Below are 18,730 nucleotides of genomic sequence, written 5' to 3' on the forward strand. Positions count from 1 at the left end.
AAAACAAAACATGTGGACACGTGCCAAGTCCTCAGAACAAATAGAAATTAAAGCTATTTATGGCACCCCGAAGGGCGTTCGTGACTGTTTGTATGTGCGCCTGTGTTTATGTGCGTGGGCAACGTGGAGGGGAGTGGTCTCTGACACCTGTCCACTTGTTTTGTTTTGCTGTTTGTCTCCCTCTTCTAGACTGTGAGCCCGCTGTTGGGTAGGGACCGTCTCTATCTATTGCCGACTTGGACTTCCCAAGCGCTTAGTCCAGTGCTCTGCACACAGTAAGCGCTCAGTAAATACGATTGAATGAATGACTGGTGGCTGTGGGGCAGGGAAGGCCGGAGAGGAGAGGCCAGTGGGGCTCTGAGTTTGTGGTAGGGCCTCCTCCTCCCCCTTATTTATTCTGGGGGTAATTCATTCATTCATTCATTCATTCAATCGTATTTATTGAGCGCTTACTGTGTGCAGAGCACTGGACTAAGCGCTTGGGAAGTACAATTTGGAAACATATAGAGACGGTCCCTACCCAACAGCGGGCTTACAGTCTAGAAGGGGGAGACAGACAACAAAACAAAACATATTAACAAAATAAAATAAATGTTTATTCTGGGGGTAATTCATTCATTCATTCATTCAATCGTATTTATTGAGCGTTTACTGTGTGCAGAGCATTGTACTAAGCACTTGGGAAGTCCAAGTTGGCAACGTATAGAGACAGTCCCTACCCAACAGCGGCCTCACAGTCTAGAAGGAGGAGACAGACAACAAAACAAAACATATTAACAAAATAAAATAAATATTTATTCTGGGGGTAATTCATTCATTCATTCAATTGTATTTATTGAGCTCTTACTGTGTGCAGAGCACTGGACTAAGCGCTTGGAAAGTACGAGTTGGCAACATATAGAGACGGTCCCTACCTGACAGTGGGCTCACAGTCTAGAATGAGGAGACGGACAACAAAACATATTAACAAAATAAAATAAATATTTATTCTGGGGGTAATTCATTCATTCATTCATTCAATCGTGTTTATTGAGTGCTTACTGTGTGCAGAGCACTGGACTAAGCGCTTGGGAAGTACGAGTTGGCAATATATAGAGACGGTCCCTACCCAACAGTGGGCTCACAGTCTAGAATGGGGAGATGGACAACAAAACAAAATATGTTAACAAAATAAAATAAATATTTATTCTGGGGGTAATTCATTCATTCATTCATTCATTCAATAGTATTTATTGAGCGCTTACTGTGTGCAGAGCACTGGACTAAGCGTTTGGGAAGTACAAGTTGGCAACATCTAGAGACGGTCCCTACCCAACAGCGGGCTCACAGTCTAGAAGGGGGAGACAGACAAGAAAACAAAACATATTAACAAAGTAAAATAAATAGAATAGTAAATATGTACAGGTAAAATAAATAGAGTAATAAATCTGTACAAGCATATATCCAGGTGCTGTGGGGAGGGGAAGGAGGTAAGGCAGGGGAGAGGAAGGAAGGGGGCTCAGTCCTGCCATCACACCCTCCTCTGAGCTGCCCAAATTCCCACCCACTCCCTCTCGTGAATGTGGGTTAGCAGTCTCCCACTGCTCCCTGATAACCAAAGTCACTCCATTCCCAGGGACACGGTTCATTCATTCATTCATTCAATCGTATTTATTGAGCGCTTACCGTGTGCAGAGCACTGGACTAAGCGCTTGGGAAGTCCAAGTTGGCAACATCTAGAGACTGTCCCTACCCGACAGCGGGCTCACAGTCTAGAAGGGGGAGACAGACAACAAAACCAAACATATTAACAAAATAAAATAAATGGAATAAATATGTACAAATAAAATAAATAAATAAATATTCATTCATCCATTCAATCGTATTTATTGAGCACTTACTGTGCGCAGAACACTGGACTAAGCACTTGGGAAGTACGAGTTGGCAACATGTAGAGACGGTCCCTACCCAACAGCGGGCTCACAGTCTAGAAGGGGGAGACAGACAACAAAACAAAACATATTAACAAAATAAAATAAATAGAATAAATATGTACAAATAAAATAAATAAATATTCATTCATTCATTCAATCGTATTTATTGAGCTCTTACTGTGTGCAGGGCACTGTACTAAGCACTTGGGAAGTGCAAGTTGGCAACATATAGAGACAGTCCCTACCCGACAGCGGGCTCACGGTCTAGAAGGGGGAGACAGACAACAAAACATATTAACAAAATAAAATAAATAAATATTCATTCATTCATTCAATCGTATTTATTAAGTGCTTACTGTGTGCCTAGCACTGGACTAAGCGCTTGGGAAGTCCAGGTTGGGAACACATAGAGACGGTCCCTACCCAACAACGGGCTCCCAGTCTAGAAGGGGGAGACAGACAACAAAACATGTAGACAGGTGTCAAAATCGGCAGAACCAATTGAATTATAGCTATAGGCACATCGTTAACAAAATAAATAGAATAGTAAATATGTACAAGTAAAATAAATAGTGTAATAAATCTGTACAAATATATACAAGTGCTGTGGGGAGGGGAAGGAGGTAGGGCGGGGGGATGGGGAAGAGGAGAGGAAAAAGGGGGCTCAGTCTGGGAAGGCCTCCTGGAGGAGGTGAGCTCTCAGTAGGGCTTTGAAGGGAGGAAGAGAGGATGTTGTGGATGTTGTGAGCCCACTGGTGGGTAGGGACCGTCTCTATATGTTGCCAACTTGGACTTCCCAAATGCTTAGTACAGTGTTCTGCACAGAGTAAGCGCTCAATAAATACGATTGATTGATTGATGTGTGGAGGGAGGGCATTCCAGGCCAGGGGAAGGACGTGGGCAGGGAATGTGTCAGTTTATTGGTGTCCTCTCCCAAGAGCTTAGTACACTGCTCTGTGCCCAGTAAGTACTTAATAAATCATCATCATCAGTCGTATTTATGGAGCGCTTACTGTGTGCAGAGCACTGTACTAAGCGCTTGGGAAGTACAAATTGGCAACATATAGAGACAGTCCCTACCCAACAGTGGGCTCACAGTCTAAAAGGGGGAAATAAATAATAATAATGATGGTACTTGTTAAGCACTTACTCTGTGCGAAGCACTGTTCTAAGCGCTGGGGGGGATATAAGGTGATCAGGTTGTCCCACGTGGGACTCACAGTCTTCATTATATGATATAATTATATATGTTATTATAATTAATAATTCTTACATATTATATAATTATATATAATATATGCTATTATTATTATTATAATGATGGTATTTGTTAAGCGCTTACTATGTGCAATATTATTATTATTATTCGAATCCACGCCCTCTGGCTCCCAAGCCCGGGCTCTTGCCGCTGAGCCCTGCCTCTTGAATGTCTGAATGACGTCCAAGCAGTAGCCGGCGGGCACCGTCTTCAACCCACGGCAGGTCCACCTCAGAGCAGGCCTTGGAGGCCTTTAATAAATAAAATTTATTTTATTTGTACATATTTATTGTAATTATTTTATTCTGTTAATATGTTTGGTTTTGTTCTTTGTTTCCCCCTTCTAGACTGTGAGCCCGCTGTTGGGTAGGGACCGTCTCTCTATGTTGCCAACTTGGACTTCCCAAGCGCTTAGTCCAGTGCTCTGCACACAGTTAGCGCTCAATGAATATGATTGAATGAATGAATGAATGAACGACATCCAAGCAGTAGCCGGCGGACACCGTCTTCAACCCATGGCGGCTCCACCTCAGAGCAGGCCTCGGAGGGAATATTTATTCTATATTATAATATTACAAATATTATAAATATTCTCTCGGAGGGAGTATTTATTTATGGACTTCACAAGCGCTTAGTCCAGTGCTCTGCACACCGTAAGCGCGCAATAAATATGATTGAATGAATGAACGACGTCCAAGCAGTGGCCGGCGGGCATATCTTATTCTATTTGTTTTATTTTGTTAGTATGGTTGGTTTAGTTCTGTCTCCCCCTTCTAGACTGTGAGCCCGCTGTTGGGTAGGGACCGTCCCTATATGTTGCCAACTTGGACTTCCCAAGCGCTTAGTACAGTGCTCTGTACACAGTAAGCGCTCAATAAATATGATTGATTGATTTTGTGAATATGTTTTGTTTTGTTGTCTGTCTCCCCCTTCTAGACTGTGAGCCCGCTGTTGGGTAGGGACCGTCTCTAGATGTTGCCAACTTGGACTTCCCAAGCGCTTAGTCCAGTGCTCTGCACACAGTCAGCGCTCAATAAATACGATTGATTGATTGATTTTGTGAATATGTTTTGTTTTGTTGTCCGTCTCCCCCTTCTAGACTGTGAGCCCGCCGTTGGGTAGGGACTGTCTCTCTATGTTGCCAACTTGGACTTCCCAAGCGCTTAGTCCAGTGCTCTGCACCCAGTAAGCGCTCAATCAATACGCTTGATTGATTGCACTTCCCAAGCGCTTAGTCCAGTGCTCTGCACACAGTAAGCGCTCAATAAATATGCTTGATTGATTGTACTTCCCAAGCGCTCAGTCCAGTGCTCTGCACACAGTAAGTGCCCAATCAATACGCTTGATTGATTGTACTTCCCAAGCGCTCAGTCCAGTGCTCCGCACCCAGTAAGCGCTCAATCAATACGCTTGATGGATTGCACTTCCCAAGCGCTTAGTCCAGTGCTCTGCACACTGTAAGCGCTCAATCAATACGCTTCATATATCATAAATCATAAATCATATTTACTGAGCGCTTACGATGTGCAGAGCACTGGACTAAGCGCTTGGGAAGTACAAACTGGCGACCTATACAGACAGTCCCTACCCAACAGTGGGCTCACAGTCTAAAAGGGGGAACAAAACCAAACATACTAACAAAATAAAATAAATAGAATAGATAGGGACAAAATCAATCAATACGCTTGATGGATTGTACTTCCCAAGCGCTCAGTCCAGTGCTCCGCACACTGTAAGCGCTCAATCAATACGCTTCATATATCATAAATCATATTTATTGAGCGCTTACGATGTACAGAGCACTGGACTAAGCGCTTGGGAAGTACAAACTGGCGACCTAGAGAGACAGTCCCTACCCAACAGTGGGCTCACAGTCTAAAAGGGGGAACAAAACCAAACATACTAACAAAATAAAATAAATAGAATAGATAGGGACAAAATCAATCAATACGCTTGATTGATTGTACTTCCCAAGCGCTCAGTCCAGTGCTCTGCACACTGTAAGCGCTCAATCAATACGCTTCATGTATCATAAATCATATTTACTGAGTGCTTACGATGTGCAGAGCACTGGACTAAGCGCTTGGGAAGTACAAATTGGCAACATCTAGAGACAGTCGCTACCCAACAGTGGGCTCACAGTCTCAAAGGGGGAACAAAACCAAACATACTAACAAAATAAATAGAATAGATAGGGACAAAATCAATCAATACGCTTGATTGATTGTACTTCCCAAGTGCTCAGTCCAGTGCTCCGCACACTGTAAGCGCTCAATCAATACGCTTCATGTATCATAAATCATATTTATGGAGCGCTTACGATGTGCAGAGCACTGGACTAAGCGCTTGGGAAGTACAAATTGGCGACATAGAGAGACAGTCCCTACCCAACAGTGGGCTCACAGTCTAAAAGGGGGAACAAAACCAAACATACTAACAAAATAAAATAAATAGAATAGATAGGGGCAAAATCAATCAATACGCTTGACTGATTGTACTTCCCAAGCGCTCAGTCCAGTGCTCCGCACACTGTAAGCGCTCAATCAATACGCTTCATATATCATAAATCATATTTATTGAGCGCTTACGATGTGCAGAGCACTGTACTAAGCGCTTGGGAAGTACAAACTGGCAACATCTAGAGAGACAGTCCCTACCCAACAGTGGGCTCACAGTCTAAAAGGGGGAACAAAACCAAACATACTAACAAAATAAATAGAATAGATAGGGACAAAATCAATCAATACGCTTGATTGATTGTACTTCCCAAGCGCTCAGTCCAGTGCTCCGCACACTGTAAGCGCTCAATCAATACGCTTCATATATCATAAATCATATTTATTGAGCGCTTACGATGTGCAGAGCACTGGACTAAGCGCTTGGGAAGTCCAAGTTGGCGACCTATAGAGACAGTCCCTACCCAACAGTGGGCTCACAGTCTCAAAGGGGGAGACAGAGGACAAAACCAAACATACTAACAAAATAAAATAAATAGAATAGATAGGGACAAAATCAATCAATACGCTTGATTGATTGTACTTCCCAAGCGCTCAGTCCAGTGCTCTGCACACAATACGACTGAATGGAATTGAACCGTCTTCAACGCCCACCTCAGAGCAGGCCTCAGGGGGAGCACGCGCGCGCTCCCTCCCGCGCATGCGCGGTCCCCATCCCGCTCCCCCCGCCCTCCCCGAGGCCGCCGCGGGCTCTCGCCGTCTCTCGCCTCCCCATTGGTCGGCGGGAGAGGCCGCTTCTGTAAAGCGGCTGGGGATTGGCTGGAGTCCGAGGGGAGCCGCGTACGGGGGCCGAGGGCGTCCAAGATTGGTCGGGGTTGGGCCGGGCCGAAGCTTCCAGAAACGGTGGCCACGACGACGGAGGAGGAGGAGGAGGAGGCCCGGGATGGATGGAGCCGGGGGCTCGGCCCCCGTCCTCACCGTCTTCATCAGCAGCAGCCTCAACTCCTTCCGATCCGAGAAACGCTACAACCGGGGGCTCACCCTGGCAGAGTTTAAGGTGTGGATGGTGGGGGTGGGGATGGTGGTGGTGGTGGGAGCTCAGAATAATAATAATAATAATAATAATCATGGTATCTGTTGAACGCTTACTACTACTACTACTAATATTGGTATTTGTTAAGCGCTTACTAGGTGCCCAGCACTGTTCTAAGCGCTGGGGGAGGGATACCAGTGATCAGACTGTCCCACGTGGGGCCCACAGTCTTCATCCCCATTTGGCAGAGGAGGGAATTGAGGCCCACAGAATAATAATAATATTGGCATTTATTACTAATAATGATGGCATTTGTTAAGCGCTTACTGTGAGCTATTATTTGCTATTTATTTTATTTTGTTAGTCTGTTTGGTTCTGTTCTCTGTCTCCCCCTTTTAGACTGTGAGCCCGCTGTTGGGGAGGGACTGTCTCTCTACGTTGCCAATTTGTACTTCCCAAGCGCTTAGTCCAGTGCTCTGCACATCGTAAGCGCTCAATAAATACGATTGATGATGATGATGATGATGTGCAAAAAGCACTGTTCTAAGCGTTGGGGGAGGGATATCAGGTGATCAGGTTGGCCCACGTGGGGCTCACAGGCTTCATCCCCATTTGACAGGTGAGGGAATTGAGGCCCACAGAGTAATAGTAATATTGGCATTTATTAATGATAATGATGGCATTTGTTAAGCGCTTACTGTGTGCAAAAAGCGCTGTTCTAAGCGTTGGGGGAGGGATATCAGGTGATCAGACTGTCCCACGTGGGGCTCACAGTCTTCATCCCCATTTGGCAGAGGAGGGAACTGAGACCCACAGAATAATAATAATGATGATGGCATTTGTTAAGCGCTTACTAGGTGCCAAGCACTGCTTTAAGCGCTGGGGGGATTCAAGGTGATCAAGTTGTCCCACGTGGGGCTCACAGTCTTCATCCCCATTTGACAGAGGAGGGAACTGAGGCTCACAGACTAGTAATAATAATAATGATGGCATTTGTTAAGCGCTTACTATGTGCAAAGCACTGTTAATAATAATAATAATAGTGATGGCATTTGTTAAGCGCTTACTAGGTGCCAAGCACTGTTCTAAGCGCTGGGGGAGGATTACCTGGTGATCAGGTTGTTCCACGTGGGGCTTACATTCTTCATCCCCATTTGGCAGAGGACGGAACTGAGGCCCACAGAATAATAATAATGATGTCATCTATTAATAATAATAATAATGGCATTTATTAAGCGCTTACTATGTGCAAAGCACTGTTAGTAATAATAATAATAATAATAATGATGGCATTTGTTAAGCGCTTACTATGTGCAAAGCACTGTTAATAATAATAATAATGATGATGATGGCATTTGTTAAGTGCTTACAGGTTGTCCCACGTGGGGCTCACAGTCTTCATCCCCATTTGACAGAGGAGGGAACTGAGGCCCACAGACTAATAATGATAATAATGATGATGGCATTTGTCTATGTGCAAAGCACTGCTAATAATAATAATAATAATACTAATGATGGCATTTGTTAAGCGCTTACTAGGTGCCAAGCACTGTTCTAAGCGCTGGGGGAGGGATACCAGGTGATCAGCTTGTCCCACGTGGGGCTCACAGTCTTCATCCCCATTTGGCAGAGGAGGGAACTGAGGCCCACAGACTAATAATAATAATAATGATGGCATTTGTTAAGCGCTTACTATGTGCAAAGCACTGTTAATAATAATAATAATAATGATGGCATTTGTTAAGCGCTTACTAGGTGCCAAGCACTGTTCTAAGCGCTGGGGGAGGGTTACCAGGTGATCAGACTGTCCCACGTGGGGCTCACAGTCTTCATCCTCATTTGGCAGAGGAGGGAACTGAGGCCCACAGACTAATAATAATGATGGCATTTATTAATAATAATAATGATGATGGCATTTGTTAAGTGCTTACTATGTGCAAAGCACTGTTAGTAATAATAATGATGGCATTTGTTAAGCGCTTACTATGTGCAAAGCACTGTTAATAATAATAATAATAATGATGATGGCATTTGTTAAGCGCTTACTATGTGCAAAGCACTGTTAATAATAATAATAATAATGATGATGGCATTTGTTAAGCGCTTACTATGTGCAAAGCACTCTTAATAATAATGGCATTTGTTAAGCGCTTACTATGTGCCGAGCACTGTTCTAAGCGCTGGGGGAGGGATACCAGGTGATCAGGTTGTCCCACGTGGGCCACACAGTCTTCATCTCCATTTAACAGAGGAGGGAACTGAGGCCAACAGACTAGTAATAATAATAATGATGGCATTTGTTAAGCGCTTACTATGTGCAAAGCACTGTTAATAATAATAATAATAATAATAATAATGATGGCATTTGTTAAGCGCTTACTATGTGCCGAGCACTGTTCTAAGAGCCGGGGGAGGGATACCAGGTGATCAGGTTGTCCCACGTGGGGCTCACAGTCTTCATCCCCATTTGACAGATGAGGGAACTGAGGCCCACAGAATGATAATAATGATGGCATTTAATAATAATAATAATAATAATAATAATGGCATTTGTTAAGCACTTACTATGTGCACTGTTCCAAGCGCTGGGGGGGATACCAGGTGATCAGGTTGTCCCACGTGGGGCTCACAGTCTTCATCCCCATTTGACAGATGAGGGAATTGAGGCCCACAGAATAATAATAATATTGGCATTTATTAATAATAATGATGGCATTTGTTAAACGCTTACTATGTGCAAAAAGCACTGTTCTAAGTGTTGGGGAAGGGATATCAGGTGATCAGGTTGTCCCACGTGGGGTTCACAGTCTTCATCCCCATTTGGCAGATGAGGGAATTGAGGCCCACAGAATAATAGTAATGATGGCATTTGTTAGTAATAATAATAATGATGGCATTTGTTAAGCGCTTACTATGTTCCAAGTGCTGGGGGGATTCAAGGTGATCAAGTTGTCCCACGTGGGGCTCACAGTCTTCATCCCCATATGACAGATGAGGAAACTGAGGCCCAGAGAATAATATAATAATAATGTTATTTATTATTAATAATAATAATGATGGCATTTGTTAAGCGCTTACTATGTGCAGAGCACTGTTAATAGTAATAATAATAATGGTATTTGTTAAGCGCTTACTATGTGCCAAGCACTGTTCTAAGTGCTGGGGGTATACCAGGTGATCAGATTGTCCCACGTGGGGCTCACAGTCCTCATCCGCATTTGACAGATGAGGGAACTGAGGCCCACAGAATAATAATAATGATGGCATTTATTAATAATGATGATGGCATTTGTTAAGCGCTTACTATGTGCAAAGCACTGTTCTAAGCCCTGGGGGGGATTCAAGGTGATCAAGTTGTCCCATGTGGGGCTCACAGTCTTCATCCCCATTTGACAGATGAGGGAACTGAGGCCCAGAGAATAATAATAATAATGGCATTTATTAATAATAATAGTAGTGGCATTTGTTAAGCGCTTACTATGTGCAAAGCACTGTTAATAATAATAATGATGATGGTATTTGTTAAGCACTTACTATGTGCCAAGCACTGTTCTAAGCGCTGGGGGGATACCAGGTGATCAGATTGTCCCAAGTGGGGCTCACAGTCTTCATCCCCATTTGACAGATGAGGGAACTGAGGCCCAGAGAATAATAATAATAATAATAATAATAATAATAATAAGGACATTTATTAATAATAACAATAGTGGCATTTGTTAAGTGCTTACTATGTGCAAAGCACTGTTAATAATAATAATAATGATGATGGTATTTGTTAAGCGCTTACTATGTGTAAAGCACTGTTCTAAGCGCTGGGCGGATACCAGGTGATCAGATTGTCCCACGTGGGGCCCACAGTCTTCATCCCCATTTGACAGATGAGGGAACTGAGGCCCACAGAATAATAATAATGATGGCATTTATTAATAATTATACTGTGTGCAGAGCACTGTACTAGGCGATCGGGAAAGTACAGCGCAACAATAAACAGTGACATTCCCTGCCCGCAATGAGCTCACAATATAGAGGGGAGGAGACAGTGTGACTTTGGGCAAGTCAGTTCCCTTCTCTGTGCCTCAGTGACCTCATCTGTAAAATGGGGATGAAGACTGTGAGCCCCCACCGTGGGCCAACCTGATCACCTCGTAACCTTCCCGGCGCTTAGAACAGTGCTTGGCGCATAGTAAGCGCTTAATACGTGCTATTATTATTACGAATAGTTCTTGTTAAGTGCTTACTATGTGCCGGGCTCAGTTCTAAGCACTGGGGTAGATTCAAGTTACTCAGGTTGGACACATAGTCCCTGTCCCACGGGGGGCTCACAGTCTTCATCCCCGTTTTACAGATGGGGTCACTGAGGCCCAGAGAAGTGAAGCGACTTGCCCAGGGTCACACAGCAGGCAGGTGGCGGAGCTGGGATTAGAAGCCGTGCCGTGCCCACTGAGCAGAGGGGAACCAGAGTGGGAGGGGAGTGGGATTTGGGGATTTCCTCTCGGGGGTAACATCTTTTCCCACCGCGCCTCCCAATCAATCAATCAATCAATTGATCGTACTTATTGAGCGCTTACTGTGTGCAGAGCACTGTACTAAGCACTTGGGAAGTACAAGAAGCAGAAGCAGTAGGAGAAGCAGCATGGCTCAGGGGAAAGAGCCTGGGCTTTGGAGTCAGAGGTCATGGGTTCGAGTCCCGGCTCCGCCACATGTCTGCCGTGTGACGTTGGGTAAGTCACTTCTCAGAGCCTCAGTTACCTCATCTGTAAAATGGGGATGATGCCTGTAAGCCCCCCGTGGGACAACCTGATCACCTTGTAACCTCCCCAGCGCTTAGAACAGTGCTTGGCACATAGTAAGCGCTTAACAGATGCCATCATTATTATTACAAGCAGGCTCTCGGGAGTACCATCTTTTCCCACCACGCCTCCCAATCCATCAGTCGTTTTTCTTGAGCGCTTACTGTGTGCAGAGCACTGGACTAAGCGCTTGGGAAGTCCAAGTCGGCCACACATAGAGACGGTCCCTACCAAACAGCGGGCTCCCAAGTGACCGAGTTGGGGCTGTGATGGTCGGGGGGTTTGTTCTTCCCAAGCGCTTAGTCCAGTGCTCTGCACATAATAAACGCTCAATAAATACGATTGATTGATTGATTGATTGATTCTGCAGTGTAAACTGGAGCTCGTGGTGGGCAGCCCAGCCTCTTGTATGGAACTGGAGCTGTACGGCATCGACGACAAGTTCTGTATGAAACTGGACCAGGACGACGCCCTGCTGGGCTCCTACCCCGTGGAAGACGGCTGCAGGATCCACGTGAGGATGCCTTTCCCCCTTTCCCTCCCAACACCGGAATTCCCGAGAGCCCTCTCAGTGTCCTGACCCCCCCCCCAAAGTTTCCCAGGGCCCCAGCGTGGACTTGAAACAGATGGATGTGCAGGGAATTTTCATTCATTCATTCAGTCAATCAATCAATCAATCCTATTCATTCATTCAGTCAGTCATATTTATTGAGCGCTTACTGTGTGCAGAGCACTGGACTAAGCGCTTGGGAAGTCCAAGCTGGCAACATAGAGAGACAGTCCCTACCCAACATTGGGCTCACAGTCTAGAAGGGGGAGACAGAGAACAAAGCCAAACATACTAACAAAATAAAATAAATAGAATAGATAGGTGCAAGTAAAATAAATAAACAAAGAGAGTAATAAATATGTACAAACATATATACATATATATGTACAAACATATATACATATATATGTACAAACATATATACAAATATATATATAGGTGCTGTGGGGAAGGGAAGGAGGGAAGGCGGGGGGGATGGAGAGGACATTGCAGAGAATGTGTCTGTGGTATGGTACTCTCCCAAATGCTTAATACGTTCATTCATTCAGTCATATTTATGGAGCGCTTACTGTGTGCAGAGCACTGGACTAAGCGCTGGGGAAGTCCAAGCTGGCAACATAGAGAGACGGTCCCTACCCAACGGCGGGCTCACAGTCTAGAAGGGGGAGACAGACCGCCAAACGTATTAACAAGATAAAATAAATAGACTAAATATGTACAAGTAAAATAAATAGAGTAATAAATATGGACAAACATATATACGTATATTCAGGTAATTTTCACTCCCTGCTCAGCTGCAGCGAGAGCAGGAAGGGGAAGAGGCTTTAGAGGGATGGGCAGGAGATTTGATTTAACGTGAGTGGGAACCTCTGAAGGAGTACTTCAGAGTACTTCAAGGCCCTACTGAGAGCTCACCTCCTCCAGGAGGCCTTCCCAGACTGAGCCCCTTCCTTCCTCTCCCCCTCGTCCCCCTCTCCATGCCCCCCATCTTGCCTCCTTCCCTTCCCCACAGCACCTGTATATATGTATATATGTCTGTACATATTTATTACTCTATTTATTTATTTTACTTGTACATATCTATTCTATTTATTTTATTTTGTTAGTATGTTTGGTTTTGTTCTCCGTCTCCCCCTTTTAGACTGTGAGCCCACTGTTGGGTAGGGACCGTCTCTAGATGTTGCCAACTTGTGCTTCCCAAGCGCTTAGTCCAGTGCTCTGCACACAGTAAGCGCTCAATAAATACGATTGATTGATTGATTGAGTAGGGGTGGAGCGCTGGGAGAATAAGGGTGATTTATGGTTTAACCGGATCCCGTCTAAGAACAGGGGGCGGGACAGGGGACCCATTCCTTCCTTCATTCAGTCGTATTTATTGAGCACTTGCCGTGCGCAGAGCACTGTACTAAGCGCTTGGGAAGTACAGTTCAGCAGCAGAATCAGTTTCCATTCCCGTGCCTTTTCCCTCCCCAGGTGATCGATCGGAGCGGAGCCCGGATTGGCGAGTATGAAGACCTGTCACGGGTGGAGAAATACGAGATCTCCCAGTCTGCGTACGAAAAGCGACCAGGTAGCGTCCGGGGCTCTTGGGGTGGGAGGGAATCCCGAAGGTGGCGGATTGCCGTTTGGTGCTTCCTGAGTTCGTTCCCTGTCCTGGGATGAGCCCGAATGTCCGCGGCCGAGGAGGGGAGGTGCTAACTGCTGTGCTTCCTACCCCGCTGTCGAGAGGCGGGGGCACATGGGGCTCGCCCCCGAGGGGCTCTGCTCAGGGTGGTGGCCTCCGGACCGCTGACCCCGGGGTCTCCGGCCCGCAGATTCGGTCCGCTCCTTCCTGAAGCGCAGCAAGATGGGCAGGTTCAACGAGGAAGAGCAGAGCCGGCGGGAGGCGGAGCAGGAGCAGCGGCTGGCGGAGGAGAAGGCCTTGGCCGAAGCCATGACCGTGGGCTCCCGGTGTCGGGTGCGGGCAGCCGGGCAGCCCACCAAGCTGGGCACCGTGATGTACGTGGGTGAGTGCCGTCGCCGCCTTCCCTTCTCTCCGAGGCCTCGGGGCAATCAATCAATCAATCGTATTTATTGAGCGCTTACTGTGTGCAGAGCACTGTACTAAGCGCTTGGGAAGCACAAATTGGCAACATATAGAGACAGTCCCTACACCCAACAGTGGGCTCACAGTCTAAAAGGGGGAGACAGAGAACAAAACCAAACATACTAACAAAATAAAATGAATAGATACGTACAAATAAAATAAATAAATAAATAGAGTAATAAATATGTAGGAGCAGGAGTGGGCAGGAGTGGGCCAGGGGGTGGGGAGTCGGGGAAGTGAAGAGCAGAGAGACGAATCGGGTGGAGCTGGGGGCCCGTTTCCCCTCTCGGTGAGGCAGCAGGAGAGAGGGAGGGAGAGAAAAATCCCGGCAATTGGGAGGCTTTCCCTGCTGGGAGCCCCCCGATTCCCACCCACCTCTTCATTGCGACCACCCCGGGCGTGAAGATGGGAACAAGGTGGCGTCGGGGCCCCATCCCCCTTTACCCCTCTGCCCATCTGTCTGCCCACGCTGAAGCAGCGTGGCTCAGTGGCAAGAGCTGGGGCTTTGGAGTCAGAGGTCATGGGTTCGAATTCCGGCCCCCTGCCAGTTGTCAGCTGTGTGATGTTGGGGCAAGTCACTTCACTTCCCTGGGCCTCAGTTCCCTCATCTGTAAAACGGGGATGAAGACTGGGAGCCCCCCGTGGGACCACCTGATCACCTTGTAACCTCCCCAGCGCTTAGAACAGTGCCTGGCACGTAGTAAGCGCTTAATAAATGTCATCATTATGATTATCTGTCCTTGGCAGGCCTCACAGAGTTCAAACCAGGATACTGGGTCGGGGTGAGATACGACGAACCTCTGGGAAAACACGATGGCAGGTAACACCCCCCCTCCAGCCCTTCCACCCCCGCCCCGTGAGAGCCATCCCTCCCCGTCACTTGGGGCTGGTGAAGATACGGGTGTGGGGAGTGGGGGCTTTAGGATTCCTCTGCGGAGATGGGTTGGGTGTCCCCTCTCCCACCCATGGGGTGCCACCAGCCTCCCCCAACCCTCTGCTGGGATGGCAGGGGGCGGAGGGGCCGGGAAAGGGATGGGGGCTGCGTGGGATTGGAGGGTCCTCCTCCTCCTCCTACTGTGGCGGGCCTGACGTTGCGCCCTCTGACTCTCCCCTTCGCCGCCCCGTCCGCCGGCCAGCGTGAGCGGCAAACGCTACTTCCAGTGCCAGCCCAAGTACGGTGCCTTCGTCAAGCCGCAGAGCGTCACGGTCGGGGACTTCCCCGAGGAGGACTATGGGCTGGACGAGATGTGACTCGGGCGGGGAGGGGGCTGGGGGCGGGGGCAGAGCTAGAAGGGGTAAACGCCAGGCCGGAGTCCGGCCACCCCAAGGGCCCAGGGGCTCGGCGTTGGCACCGCTGGCTGTCCGTCCGTCTGTCCGTCCCCGCCCTCCGCCCGGACCCCTTCCCTCTCCCCCGTGTTCGTGTGGCTCGGGCCCAGTGTCCTGGTCCAGCCTGCCCCTTCCTCTCCCCCGAGATGTATTTTTTTCGTGCACCTTCCCCCTTGGCTTTTGTGAGACCGTGAGCCCCATTAAACCTGCACCTTGAACCCTGCCTGTGTGGAGAGGCTGAGGGGGATGGGGTCAGAGGGAGGGTCAGCCAGCTGGCCCGGATTCCCGGCCGCTTCCTCCGGTCCTTTCCAGCCCCCTTCCCTTGCGCGTGACCTCCGGGTGGGTTTTAGTGGTTGGGGGGCGGCCCCTGGCGAGGCTGAGGTGTCTCGATCTCTAGACCCGTGCCAGCGGCCATCTCGGCCCCAGGAGCCGTACCCCACCCGACCGAGCGCCGTTTGATCGTCGCCTGGCCGGCTCCATCCTACGCCCCGCGGAGACCCGGCAGGAAGCGCGCCAGGAACAGGCCGGGGCCTCTCAACACCCGGCCTCCCGCCCCACTTTGGCCCAGAAGGAATTTGGGTGGGGGCCGTCCCACACAATGGCAGCGGAAGCTGCCACCCTCTCAGGGGTTTGTTGCTGAATGGTGTGTCGTCTCTTAGGAAAATATTTGGGCACAACCCCCTCCCACACTTTTCTCCACGGGCTCATAGGTGCCCGAGTGAGGGCACGGGCCCGAGATGGGGGTTGGCTCTCCAGCCAGGCCCGGTTCAACTAATAGTAATAATAATTGTGGCATTTGTTAAGCGCTTACTATGTGCCAGGCAGTGTTCTAAGCACTAGCGAAGATACAAGTCCCACAAGGGGCTCGCGGTCTAAGTAGGAGGGAGGACAGTCAACTAATATTAAGAATAATTGTGGCATTTGTTAAGCGCTTACTATGTGCCAGGCAGTGTTCTAAGCACTAGCGAAGATACAAGTCCCACAAGGGGCTCACGGTCTAAGTAGGAGGGAGGACAGTCAACTAATATTAATAATAATTGTGGCATTTGTTAAGCGCTTACTATGTGCCAGGCAGTGTTCTAAGCACTAGCGAAGATACAAGTCCCACAAGGGGCTCACGGTCTAAGTAGGAGGGAGGACAGTCAACTAATATTAATAATAATTGTGGCATTTGTTAAGCGCTTACTATGTGCCAGGCAGTGTTCTAAGCACTAGCGAAGATATAAGTCCCACAAGGGGCTCACGGTCTAAGTAGGAGGGAGGACAGGATTGAATCATCATCATCATCATCAATTGTATTTATTGAGCGCTTACTATGTGCAGAGCACTGTACTAAGCGCTTGGGAAGTACAAATTGGCAACGTATAGAGACAGTCCCTACCCAACAGTGGGCTCACAGTCTAAATGGGGGAGACAGAGAACAAAACCAAACATACTAACAAAATAAAATAAATACGATAGATATGTACAAGTAAAATAGAGTAATAAATATGTACAAACATATATACATATATACAGGTGCTGTGGGGAAGGGAAGGAGGTAAGGCGGGGGGGATGAAGAGGGGGACGAGGGGGAGAGGAAGGAAGGGGCTCAGTCTGGGAAGGCCTCCTGGAGGAGGTGAGCTCTCAGCAGGGCCTTGAAGGGAGGAAGAGAGCTAGCTTGGCGGATGGGCAGAGGGAGGGCATTCCGGGCCCGGGGGAGGACGTGGGCCGGCGGTCGATGGCAGGATAGGCGAGAACGAGGCCTAACGGTGAGGAGATTAGCGGCGGAGGAGAGGAGGGTGCGGGCTGGCCTGGAGAAGGACAGAAGGGAGGTGAGGTAGGAGGGGGCCAGGGGATGGATGGCCAGCCTTGAAGCCCAGGGTGAGGAGTTTCTGCCTGATGCGCAGATTGATTGGTAGCCACTGGAGATTTTTGAGGAGGGGAGTAATATGCCCAGAGCGTTTCTGGACAAAGATAATCCGGGCAGCAGCATGAAGTATGGATTGAAGTGGAGAGAGACACGAGGATGGGAGATCAGAGAGAAGGCTGGTGCAGTAGTCCAGACGGGATAGGATGAGAGCTTGAACGAGAAGGGTAGCAGTTTGGATGGACAGGAAAGGGCGGATCTTGGCAATGTTGCGGAGCTGAGACCGGCAGGTTTTGGTGACCTTATTTTGCAGGTGAGGTGACTGAAGCACAAAGTTAAGTGACTTACCCAAGGACCCAGGCCCGTGCTCTATCCACTAGGCCATTCCACCCCCCTGGCTCCGGTCCCCCCAGGCCCTGCTGGGAGCAGTTACTGGAGCAGGAACCAGTGAACCTCGCTGGTCCACCCACCCGCTGGGAGCCATCCTCCTAACTCCCTGCATGGTGGATAGAGAACGAGTCTGGGAGTCAGAAGGTCGCGGGTTCTAATCTCGGCTCCGCCACTTGTCTGCTGGCTGACTTTGAGCAAGTCACTTCACTTCCTTGTGCCTCAGTTGCCTTCTCTGTAGAATGGGGATTGAGACTGTGAGCCCCACGTGGGACGGGGGCTGTGTCCGACCTGCTTCGCTTGTAGCCACCCCAGCGCTTAATACAGTGCCAGGCACACAATAATAATAATAATTATGATGGCATTTGCTAAGCGCTTACTATGTGTGAAGCACTGTTCTAAGCGCTACGGGGGATACAAGGTGAGCAGGTTGTCCCACGTGGAGCTCCCAGTCTTCATCCCCATTTGACAGATGAGATAACTGAGGCTCAGAGAAGTTAAATGACTTGACCCAAAGTCACACAGCTGACAAGTGGAGAAGCAGCGTGGCTCAGTGGAAAGAGCACAGGCTTTAGAACCAGAGGTCATGGGCTCGAATCCCGGCTCCACCACCTGTCTGCTGTGTGACATTGGGCAAGTCAATTCTCTGAGCCTGTTACCTCATCTAATAATAATAATAATAATGATGGCATTTGTTAAGTGCTACTATGTACAAAGCACTGTTCTAAGCGCAGGGGGGGATACAAGGTGATCAGGTTCTCCCACGTGGGGCTCACAGTCTTCATCCCCATTTGACAGATGAGGGAACTGAAGCTCCGATAAGTTAAGTGACTTAACCAAGGTCACACAGCAGACATGTGGTGGAGTGGCATTCGAACCCATGACCTCTGACTGCAAAGCCCCGGGCTCTTTCCACTGAGCCACGCTGTAAAATGGGGATGAAGACAGCCTCACGTGGGACAATTTGATCACCTGGTACCCCCCCCCCCCCCAGCGCTTAGAACAGTGCTCTGCACCTAGTAAGTGCTTAACAAATGCTATTATTATTATTGTTATTATTATTATTATTATTATGTGGCAGA

The 18,730-nt window shown here is 48.1% G+C and overlaps 1 protein-coding gene across 1 annotated transcript; it reads left to right on the forward strand.

The window, feature by feature from the left end:
* Positions 1–6,506: 6,506 nt before the first annotated feature.
* Positions 6,507–15,635, forward strand: TBCB (tubulin folding cofactor B). The gene is made up of 6 exons (XM_038767268.1): positions 6,507–6,684; positions 11,821–11,964; positions 13,474–13,570; positions 13,815–14,006; positions 14,834–14,906; positions 15,223–15,635. The coding sequence occupies exons 1-6, from the start codon at positions 6,571–6,573 to the stop codon at positions 15,335–15,337; spliced, it is 735 nt and encodes a 244-aa protein (XP_038623196.1). The 5' UTR covers positions 6,507–6,570; the 3' UTR covers positions 15,338–15,635.
* The last annotated feature ends 3,095 nt before the right edge of the window (positions 15,636–18,730 follow it).

The sequence above is a fragment of the Tachyglossus aculeatus genome, chromosome 26 (assembly GCF_015852505.1).
Source record: "Tachyglossus aculeatus isolate mTacAcu1 chromosome 26, mTacAcu1.pri, whole genome shotgun sequence".
Taxonomy (NCBI): Eukaryota; Metazoa; Chordata; class Mammalia; order Monotremata; family Tachyglossidae; genus Tachyglossus; species Tachyglossus aculeatus.

Coding starts and splice junctions, on each gene's coding strand:
- TBCB (XM_038767268.1), top strand. CDS start 6,571: ATGGATGGAGCCGGGGGCTCGGCCCCCGTCCTCACCGTCTTCATCAGC. Junction 6,685..11,820: donor TCACCCTGGCAGAGTTTAAG/GTGTGGATGGTG, acceptor TTGATTCTGCAG/TGTAAACTGGAGCTCGTGGT. Junction 14,007..14,833: donor GGGCACCGTGATGTACGTGG/GTGAGTGCCGTC, acceptor TGTCCTTGGCAG/GCCTCACAGAGTTCAAACCA.